Genomic DNA, 10,774 nt, shown 5'->3' with positions numbered 1-10,774 from the left:
TCTCGGGCCTCGAGTGCGCACGCGCCTCAGGGGTGGGGGCCCGGCGGGAGGAAGTTTGTTGCGCGCAGGCGCAGTTTGGCGGCCGGGCTTTGTGCCCAACCTAAAAGCCGGCATTGGGGAGACCCCTTGTTGCTCTCCGCCCCTGGTGTTCAGGAGGAGTGTGGAGAGGGGATCGAGTGGGTGGTTGGGATGCCTCATGTGCAAGTCTGGAGGGCGGGAAAGGGTCAACTGATGACGTGGAGCGTCCTCTTCCTGGTTGTAGTAGAGTCCTAAAGGAAGAAAGTACCAAGAGAAGCTCCTTAAAACTTCTTTAATAAGACAAGGCTTTCACTTAAGAACCAAAATGGATGAAAGTCTTCAGAGGGTGTTTGGGTCCGATTTTTTGTGGCCCTTTTGGGGGAAGGAGTTTCTGTTCGTTTCCTCATTTCATTGTATCTACCTAAGAAGTATGACACGCCTCCTCTTGAGGCTTTTCCTCTGGGTCTGGCCCCTCAGAAGGCACCTTTTTGTATCAAACGGCAGAAATTTCTGCTTGTGTACTGGGGAAGAAAGATTTGGCTCCTGTTGTATAGCTTGTTCTTTGTTGAGCTTAACGATACATTTTTTAGACCCTAAGTGTCCAACTGGCCAGGAAAATGATGACCTTAGCCAAACCTCTGAGGAGAAAAGTGATGTTGCTGAAAAATCTGGGTTTTTCAGTTGATAACCATAGGTTTAGTTGCGGTTTGTCTCAGGTGACTGTTGGGGAGGTGGGAGGAGCCAGAAGTTACCAATATTGCTTTATAGCCTTGAATATTCAGTCTGCTCTTACGTCCTGGGGCTGTTAAGAGGTTTATGGACAACCATGAGGTATATTATTATCTCAATACTTTGATTTCACTACTTGAAACTTTATGCACTGAGATTTCTTGTTTACATATTTCACAGCATTTCTGTGGACAAAAATTATAAATGTGCAATGTTAATTTTTCAGACCCAGGTCCCCTCCTAGTGGCCATGTCTTTTGACTTCCGAGGTTTGTCTTCCATTCTTTGCTGTTTCTTTTTAGGTCAAGTTCTCAGTTTCACAGTCTACTGAGGTGGTGTGTAGTATCATAAGTATCCAAAACTGCCTGTTGGTAGTTCTGCTGGTTTATGTTTGCATCTGATGAATCTTATCTCTTTTAGACTTCCCCAGTAAGAAGCGGAAGAGGAGCCGCTGGAACCAAGACACAATGGAACAGAAGACGGTGATTCCAGGAATGCCTACAGTCATCCCCCCTGGACTTACTCGGGAACAAGAAAGAGCTTATATAGGTAAATACACGTTCTGCACTCAAATGCATTTTCAGATTGTTATTGAACATTTTATTTGTTGAAAGTTTGGGACTTTACAGTTTTCTCTTTGAGAGGAGCTATGGTCAGATGACTTTGATATAATCCATCAGTTTTTGCTCTGTGAGTCCTGCATTTGTAGCTCCTTGTTTTGGTCTGTTGGTAACAGCAGTGTTCTCCATGAGTGCCAGAAGGGTAGAGGGGCCCGCTTAGGAATGAGAATAGTTCCCAGCCCAGCACCCCACCCCACCCTTTTCAGCTGCTGTTCATTACCAGTTGATGAGGTGAGTGTTATATGCCTCTCTGGACTTGGCCCCAGTGGAGAACACTGCAGGTATTGTAAACCAAGTACCTTTTTCACAGCCTGGCCTTTCACCATAATTTCATATTCCTCCTTTCCCTAAAATGTGGTCTTTTATTTTTTTATAGGTACTTTCTGAAAGGGGAAAAAACTCTCAGTTTAATCAAAAAATGGTTCTGAAAGTGTGTTTACCCCCCTTTTACCATTTTGTTGAATTTAACCTTTGCTTCAGCATCTTTTCTGGTTTGGTCTTTGGAGAGCTGTCTTAAAATGAGGGCTCTTGTGTTTACTCCTAAGGAACTCTGCAGGGAAAGGGGTACTGCTTGGATCTGGAATAATGAGGTGGTTAGGATAAAAGATCTTAACTGTTGGGAAGTTTTGAGAATTACGAATGTCCACAGTAGAAATGAAACTAACTTCAAAATTACCTTTTTTAAAAAAAATAAAAGGTTTTTAATGCAAGTTTTACATTTATTTATGTACCTGTACAGCTGTCTCAAAAAAGTTTACTTGATACACATTTCCTACTAACCAAATAAACATTGGAGTAAATTAGGGCAGAAGCCTCCTAGACCCATGAGGTTGTGTCCTTCACGAGTGAAAAACCTCTAGGCCATTGTTCTTGAGGGTCTTCATCTCTTTTCTAGACTGCTGAGAATTTTGAGGTGTTGAAATTGTCTTATCTCATTTTTACAATACTAATAATTCTTCTTTCCCTACTGTTGAGTCTACTCCCACCCATCCTTTTATGTCTTATATTTGACTAGTCTGGGTCTTGATAACCTTATGAAAATGTCCCTAGTGGAGTGATAGCCCAAGAACACAAGCAGATGCAGAAAATGGGAAAAACAGATTCATTCTTTACATTTCCAACTCTCTTCCTTTGGAGGAAGTTACTGCTTGGGTCCTAAGCGCGTTTAAAGGTGTAATCAAAGCCTGGGCTAGTGTAGGTCTCTTCTTCAAGGAAGATGGCAACCTTTAGATTCAGGTGCCGGTGGTCTCAATCAGCCCACATCCCTGCTGTCCAGTTACAAGAACTGCCTGCCTCCACGAAGGTGACTTTCACCTTGAGCAGTTGAGCTTAACGCTTGGCTGCCAAGTCAGAACTTTTGTAGCATAAAACAACTTGGGGGCCCACATGTGTCTTCATGTTCTTTTATCTCTCTTACACAGGATGTCCCCAATATCCTCTTTTGATATTAATGTAGATTTTCATTTCTTCCGAGTTGGAGTGGATGTGGTGTTGGGGTATAGCCCTGTGGGGTGTGTTTAAAATTAGAACGGTGTCTGGGGTTAGACATGTGTTAATTCTTGGAGTCGCCTCAACTTGAACCCAACCCATTAAGACTTGCCCTTGTTAGAGATACCTGCTTAGGACACTTAGATGCTACAAAGGTAAGAAACAGGTGATCATTCAGCATGCGAAGAAAGTGATCTGGCTTCACACTTCCCATTATCTTGAGAAAATCAACTGGGTAATACTTCCCTGGAGTCACTAAACTTTTGTGAAACCACCATCTTTTTCATATACAGCCTCATTTGGTCATTTGTCAAGGTCTGAGGGCCCCACATGACTCTCCTTGACCCACACTTTTCATTCTCTGCACCCCCTACTTTTATTCCCCATGTAAGGAGTGAGTCTAAACTTCTTGCCTTGTTACTGGTGTATTAAGGTATACTGATTGTCATAAAATTGGAATGAAAACAACAGGTATTGGGAGATCCTTACTAGTACGGATCTGGTTTTACAGAAAGAATATGCACAAACTTAAATATGAGACTGTTGAATTGGTTATTAAATGTTTTGTTTAAGGAATTTTAATCCTGGTATCAATGAAAATGATCTTTGCTTAACTGGTGTTTTTCCTTGTCCCATGTTAATTGAATCTCATTTTGGGTTATGTTTAAGTTTTGATGAAGGAAAAATAAAATCTAAGAGTCTAGCACTCAAGAGTGTAATTTGGTGGGAACAGGGTATTGGTGATAACATACATGGTTTAGTTCTGGGTGCCAATTGTATAGCAAGCCTTGGTGGAGAGGAAGAGGTAAAACGCCTCCTAATAATTGTTTTGATGTTAGCCTTAGTGAACAGTCTATACTGCTAACCCCTCTTCCAACAAACTGTTTGCTTCCTTAAGTGATAACCATTTTGAAGTGAAAGATACTTAGAGATGTAAGTGGACTCCTGCCAGTAGATGGTTGGGGGTTTTTGCCTCAATGTGTTCACTGATCACGTCCCTTTCAAAGTCTCCGAGTTCTTCATGCTTGTTGTTGAGATTTGAGATGTTTTTTGGTAACATTGTCTTTTTTCCATCCTTTTTTTTCTTTCCTAACCTGGTTTCTTCCAGTGCAACTGCAGATAGAAGACCTGACTCGTAAACTGCGCACAGGAGACCTGGGCATCCCCCCTAACCCTGAGGACAGGTTGGGAAACAGTTTTAACCAGCTGACAGTAACGCTTTTACCTTTTTCTCAATACGTTTTACTGGTGGCAACATGTTGTGTCAGTTCAATAAAATCCTAGTAAGAAGACTGGTACTGTGACCATTCTGGGAACTAGAGTGTAAATTAGCAGTTAAATGGTCAGTCATCAGTTAGCAGAATGGAATGAAATTTAATTACTAGCAGAATCAAAAGTTACAGGAAAACGGACAACTGGTTTTCAATTGAAAAGTATGTAGATTTTAACCTGATTTACCCACTAGTAGGGACAGTGAGGTGGCCCATTAACCAGCAATTTCAGTACCTCCTTTGGCTGAAAGCCCAGGTGTAGCGTGTCCTCACAGGTACTACACATTGTAGGGAATAAGAATATTTTTGAGCATCACTGAATTTGAGCAGGCCAGAAACTCTGTCTGGTCAGCTTATGCTGCAGTCTCCTGCTCATGGTTTTGAAATAGACAAGATTCTAACCAACTTCCTTCATCACTGCCAGTTAATTTTCAGCCTTGGCCATTGCCTGGGGTGTTGGGAGGGGCCAGAATATTTTCACCTGTTTTGGGAAGGCTAGCAACCAACCAATTACTTTTTTTTTTTTTTTTAAAGGGAGTGTGGTCCTCAAACAGCTGTGGTCATGTCATTTCAGTTTGTAATTTCTCACCTCTAAAAAATAAAAAGTCTACAAAGTTTGAGGGAAATGAACTTTTTTTTAACAGGAATTTTATTGGCAGGCCAATATTTGAACAGCTAAAATCTGGTCCATTTAATAGAAAGGCAATGTGCCTCCTCCGTGAAGTGTCTCTTAGTGCATGCAGCATAGTTGAAAACACTTTGCTTTAAAAAGTAGTGTTTTTGGCTTGCTACCCATTTTAATAACTTGTTAAATCAGGAAGATGATGTAATGGTTTTAGAAGCCACTCATTTAAATAAGCACCTTTCTGGTGTCCTGTGTTAAGAAGCAAAGTAACATATATTGATGCTTTTCATTTGAGTTAATTAAATTTTTATTTTTTCACCTGTAAATTTTGGTTGGAGGGTTGTTATGTTTTATATTTTGATTTTTTTTTTTAGATTTGCTTTATAGATTATAGACCACAACTGTTTAGTGCCTTTTTGGCCTTTTTTCCTGTAATAACATGTCCACAGGTTACCAGGCAGTTCCTTAAAAAGTTGAATTTTTAACAAACCTTCGTTTCCTGGAGAATTTGGATTAGAAATTAGATGACCTCTAATACTATTCTTACTCAAAGTGAAGAAGTTGGGCCAGTCTGACCTCTAGAATATTGGTTTTTGCCTTTCACTTCCACAATTTGGAAAGAGGTTACGCTGTTGTGGGGCCTTTAAATGACCAATTTGGTACTGGTAAAGCTTCTTTTGGTGATTAGCCAGAAGTGCTTAATTCTAGACAGCTATGAATGAGGTGGGAATTAGAAATGTCAAGCATGTTAGAAATAAAATCAGAGGAGAGTTTTTTTTTCCTCCCTTGAATTCAGTTTGAAAGAGGCCCTAATTAATGCCTGATGGTTTTGCTTTGAAAGAGCCCAGGTTGGAGGGAAATGCATGAGTTTCTCACTTAAGGTTATTTCTTAAGAAGGTGTATTCTCAGTATGAAGCCACTTTATGCCATTTTGATGTTGCTTAAGTTGCACAGTTAAAAATGTTTTAAAATCTTGTGTAGATTTAAATGTATAAGATGGTAGTCTAATGAGCTGGGGTATGTTTGTCTTTGTTCACTATTACTGGATTGTGCTAACAGTTTATACAGATGCTAGAAACGGAGGTGTCATTTAGCCGTCATTAGTCATGAACAAACCTGACCTTTTATTCCATCGTGTGTGTAACGTGGTATGACATGGTTCCCTTTAGGCTGAAGACAGTGGGAGCAGCCGAGTTCAGTCCTTGCTCTCCAACTAGGCAAGGTTCTCTCAACTAAACAAAGGGTATAGGAATCTTGACTACTTTCAGGATGTTTTTAAAATAACCTGATCCACATGGTCTCTTCCCTTCTTGCAGCTGCTACTAAATTTTCATTCAGAATATCAAGCTATGGTCCTTTTTGTAATCTTAACTCAGAATTCTAGGAGTGTAACTTCTCTTTTTTTTTTTTTATTACCGCAAAATCCAGCTGTGGTAAACTGATCATTTTATCATTGCTATTTTTTACTTGTAGCAACAGCATTTTACTCCTTTAAAAAAAAAGAGAGAGAAAATCTGCTTTCTGGACTTGTAAACTCTGGTGGAGAATCATAGGTTTTCCCCTTGCTGTTTGCAGGTTCAGACCCTAGACAAATACATGACCAAATCTGCATTTGCAGCCTCTCAGAGAAGCTGCTTTAGCAATTTAACGGTTTTCTCTACCCAGACTCCCTAACCTCGAACAGCCAGAAAACAGGTTGACTCCTGGGCCTTGGACACTGCCAGCCAGGCCATTGAAGGAAAAGCAGAGACGAAGCCTTGAACCATCTCTCTCCATTGTGGGGGCCAAGTAGCTGCAGTAGCCTTGAGTCCCAGTTGTATTGGGTTAAAGAGCTCATACTTACTACGTGGTAGGGGTACAGCCTCTCTTCCAGTTAGGGCATGAGCTCTGCAAGAGTCATTTAACATTTTACCTAAACTTGGGGTTTCCGTGGTTCATAAAGTTGTAATATGGTTTTTTTTTTTTTCTAACAAAAGAAAATTCATATTTGGCAAGAAGACTCCAGAGGATGATACAGTCCTTGCCATTTACAGTCTAGAGATTTTCCCTTAGAAGAACAGACTTTTTTTCCTCTCATCACTTTTAGAACAAAACCACTTTTTTCCTTTCTCACACACACCCCAGTCCCCCTGATGCTAAGCCAGTTTCTACCTCCCTATTCCACACGATTTTGAATAGCACACGTTATGGTCGGTTCCTCCGAAGAGTGTTGTGTTAGGGTCTTGAGAGGCAGAGGGGCTGGGGAAGACTTATTTTAGCCCGTGTGGGAATGAGAGTAAAGTGAAGGCAGAGGGGTGACGGTGGTCTGTTTCCCACAGGTCCCCTTCCCCTGAGCCCATCTACAATAGTGAGGGGAAGAGGCTTAACACTCGCGAGTTCCGCACCCGCAAGAAACTGGAGGAGGAACGGCATAATCTCATCACGGAAATGGTTGCCCTCAACCCCGATTTCAAGCCTCCTGCAGATTACAAGTAAGCCAGGGGACTGGGTGGTCCGGGATAAAGACCCCAGCGGATTAGGTGTGGTCTGCTAGAGCATTGTAGATACTAACCTCTCACTCCTTACCCTGTCATCTATAACAAAACGTGGTATAGAAGGTTAGTTCTAGAAGAGCTGTTGAGGTCACCTCAGAAGTGTGCAGAGTCTATGAGTCTTTTCTTTCTTAGACCTCCAGCAACACGTGTGAGCGATAAAGTAATGATCCCACAAGATGAGTATCCGGAAATCAATTTTGTGGGGCTGCTGATTGGGCCAAGGTGAGTACCTGCTGTTCTGTGGAATACAGAATTCCCAAGGATCTGGGAGGAGCTCCCTGGGTGGCTTGGTGTTAAAGAATCTGCCTGCTGATGTAACAAACATGGTTCAATCCCCGGGTTGGGAAGATCCCCTGAAGGAGGAAACAGCAATGCACTCCAGTGTTCTTGCTTGGAAAATCCCATGGATAGAGGAGCCTGGTGGGCTGCAGTCCATGGGGGTCACAAAAGAGTCAGACGCAACTTAGTAACTGAGCACTCATGCAAAGACCTGGGAGATGAGTCTGTCTTGTGCCTTTCTGGGTACCATCTTCCTGCTTTTGGTAGGATGTTCACTTTGGCTGAGTGAGTGCCTTTTGGTGAGAAAATTTTCCGTTTAGGATGTTCACTTTGGCTGAGTGAGTGCCTTTTGGTGAGAAAATTTTCCGTTTCACCGCAGAGAAGTCAAATCTTGAGGATTGCTGTGACCTTAACTTAAAGATCGTGGAGCTGTTGGTGGGAAAATCTCATTCTATACACTCACGGTTTCCTATCACTGCCCAGTGAGCCACTCTGAATTTCCATGTTGGGTATTAAAGCCATCTTTTCTGCCTCTGATAGAGGGAACACCTTGAAGAACATAGAGAAGGAGTGTAATGCCAAGATCATGATCCGGGGGAAAGGTTCTGTGAAAGAAGGGAAAGTTGGGCGCAAAGATGGCCAGATGCTGCCAGGAGAAGATGAGCCGCTTCACGCCCTGGTCACTGCCAATACCATGGAGAATGTGAAGAAAGCAGTAGAACAGGTGAGGAGTCAGGAAGGAATCCTCCAACCAGAAATCTAGGTGGCAGTCCCAGGACTTACATAACTGTGCCCGTTGCGTCTCCACCAGATAAGAAACATTCTGAAGCAGGGTATTGAGACCCCTGAGGACCAGAATGACCTACGGAAGATGCAACTTCGAGAGTTGGCTCGCTTGAATGGGACCCTTCGGGAAGATGATAACAGGTACGTATGTGATTGGTTTAGAGGGACAGGCACAAAAACCAGAACCTACGGAAGAAGGGTGATGGGCCACAGCCATTGAGGTGACCTTTTTCTTTCAACAGGATCTTAAGACCCTGGCAGAGCTCTGAGACCCGCAGCATTACCAATACCACAGTCTGTACCAAGTGTGGCGGGGCTGGCCACATTGCTTCCGATTGCAAGTTCCAAAGGTGAGGGCTTCCTGGTAGCTTCTGGTGTATAGGACAGCTCGTGTTAATCTGCAGACCCAAGAGCTTCCTTTCAGTGAGTTTGGTCTATTAACAGTGTGATGCAAAGCCCAGAATGATTAGAAACAGTCGATGGTGAACATCCCTACTTTATTATCTTGAGCCCAGGGAACCTGAAAACTTCCCTTCTGGGTATAGGTATTTTCATGTGGCTCATTGCTAACTGCTGTTTGTTGCTTATGGTTGGTGTTGCAAGACAGCTTGTAGTTTTGACCAGTTGCAATCCAGCATTTGATAGCAATGTTCTTCTACTTCAAGTGATGAATATAAAAAGCCTTGTTAAGGAAGTTTTGGCAGCTCCTCTGGTCTTGCATAGATTTTCCTTCCCTCATACCTGCAATGTGGAAATTGATGAAACTTACTGTTTTGGGAAAACCTGAACTTCTCCTGGCTTCCTTTCACCTCTGTTCTTGCTCAGGGGTCTCTGCTGTGGCAGAGGTCCATGTGCTTTTCCCAGATGCAGAGCTGGGCACAGAGCTGACGAGCTGATGGGACTGTTTCAAGGAAGGGGTTAGAAAGGGTGACTGAATTCCTCTAAACTTCCTTTGTGTAAATTCTTCAAAGTAAAGGTTTCCATCTTAACGAGTCTTCCCCACCCCTTTTCTCTTTGTGTCTCTACCCCACCTTTAGGCCTGGTGACCCCCAGTCAGCTCAGGATAAAGCACGGATGGATAAAGAATACTTGTCCCTTATGGCTGAACTGGGGGAGGCACCTGTGCCCGCATCTGTGGGCTCCACCTCTGGGCCTGCCACCACACCACTGGCCAGTGCACCTCGGCCTGCTGCTCCTGCCAACAACCCACCTCCGCCGGTGAGTTTCGGGAGGGGGTTTTCACAACCTGGCCCCCTCTTCTCTTCCCAAGAGATGGGAGTACGTGGCCAGGTGCTTGGGGTAGGACAGGTGGACATGGCCGGCAACATTGTTCTTTCGGGCCATCAGGAATGTTTGGGAACCTCTCAGTTTGGGAAGGTCTTGGCCTTTTGTGTCCTGGTCCTGTGGCACAGCCGAAAGAACAGTGTTGCCGCCAGAGGGAGCAGGCAGGGACACTGACGGGAATGCTCTCACGTAGTCTCTCATGTCCACTACCCAGAGCCGCCCACCCTGGATGAACTCCGGCCCGTCAGAGAGTCGGCCCTACCATGGCATGCATGGAGGTGGCCCTGGTGGGCCCGGAGGTGGCCCCCACAGCTTCCCACACCCGCTGCCCAGCCTCACAGGTGGACATGGTGGACATCCCATGCAGCACAACCCTAATGGACCTCCACCCCCCTGGATGCAGCCGCCACCACCACCGATGAACCAGGGCCCCCACCCACCTGGGCACCACGGCCCTCCTCCAATGGGTAAGTAAGTGTCAGACCAGAAACCTTGGGGCTTTGGGGTAAGCAGGGCTTTACATGGCTGGGAGCAGGTCTCAGAGGGGTTGAGTGTCGGTGCTGAGTCTCTTACTGAGGCTTGGTCTCCAGGTCAGGAGGAAGTCTCCCTTATGGTTCAGGAAGGGATTTCTACGTGGGGTATACACGTGGGGCCTGCCTTGTAGAGACGGCATTCAGAACAGCTCTTGTAAGTGGCCATCACTGCCACTTGACTGAGCTATTGTGGGGGTGTATCTTCCCTGGTCAGTTCCAATGTCCTGCTAAGTCCCTGCTCTTTCCTTCCATCAAGATCAGTACCTGGGAAGTACGCCTGTGGGCTCTGGGGTCTATCGCCTGCATCAAGGAAAAGGTAACAGCCTGGTTGGTGCTTCCTGAGGGGTGCTGCCTGCCTAGGCTGGGGAGGCAGTGGGAGCCCTGTGGCGAACCCGCCTCCTCTCCTGAGGCTTCATTCTCTCCGCCTTTCTGCAGGTATGATGCCGCCGCCACCTATGGGCATGATGCCACCGCCGCCGCCGCCTCCCAGTGGGCAGCCTCCGCCCCCTCCCTCTGGTCCTCTTCCCCCATGGCAACAGCAGCAGCAGCAGCCTCCGCCACCCCCTCCGCCCAGCAGCAGTATGGCTTCCAGTACCCCCTTGCCATGG

General features: G+C 44.9%; 1 protein-coding gene across 4 annotated transcripts in view; it reads left to right on the top strand.

Moving 5' to 3' along the window:
* SF1 (splicing factor 1) overlaps positions 1-10,774 on the top strand; it is a 13,964-nt gene that overhangs the window by 969 nt on the left and 2,221 nt on the right. For 3 of the 4 annotated variants that reach the window (XM_010838006.1, XM_010838007.1, XM_010838009.1), the window contains exons 2-12: positions 1,167-1,295; positions 3,963-4,038; positions 7,069-7,221; positions 7,417-7,506; positions 8,104-8,287; positions 8,375-8,490; positions 8,592-8,699; positions 9,387-9,567; positions 9,827-10,100; positions 10,423-10,482; positions 10,602-10,774. The exon at positions 10,602-10,774 ends at the window's right edge or, in 1 of these variants, runs on beyond it. In XM_010838006.1, the coding sequence (XP_010836308.1) occupies positions 1,167-1,295; positions 3,963-4,038; positions 7,069-7,221; positions 7,417-7,506; positions 8,104-8,287; positions 8,375-8,490; positions 8,592-8,699; positions 9,387-9,567; positions 9,827-10,100; positions 10,423-10,482; positions 10,602-10,774 (1,544 nt within the window). Of the gene's footprint in view, positions 1-1,166; positions 1,296-3,962; positions 4,039-7,068; positions 7,222-7,416; positions 7,507-8,103; positions 8,288-8,374; positions 8,491-8,591; positions 8,700-9,386; positions 9,568-9,826; positions 10,105-10,422; positions 10,483-10,601 lie in introns of all 4 variants that reach the window. The other variant, XM_010838008.1, reaches the window with a different exon arrangement.

Source organism: Bison bison, unplaced genomic scaffold (genome assembly GCF_000754665.1).
Source record: "Bison bison bison isolate TAMUID 2011002044 unplaced genomic scaffold, Bison_UMD1.0 scf7180017864089, whole genome shotgun sequence".
Taxonomy (NCBI): domain Eukaryota; kingdom Metazoa; phylum Chordata; class Mammalia; order Artiodactyla; family Bovidae; genus Bison; species Bison bison.
The sequence above is the reverse complement of the archived record's forward strand: the minus strand, read 5'-3'. Positions and strand labels throughout refer to the sequence as shown.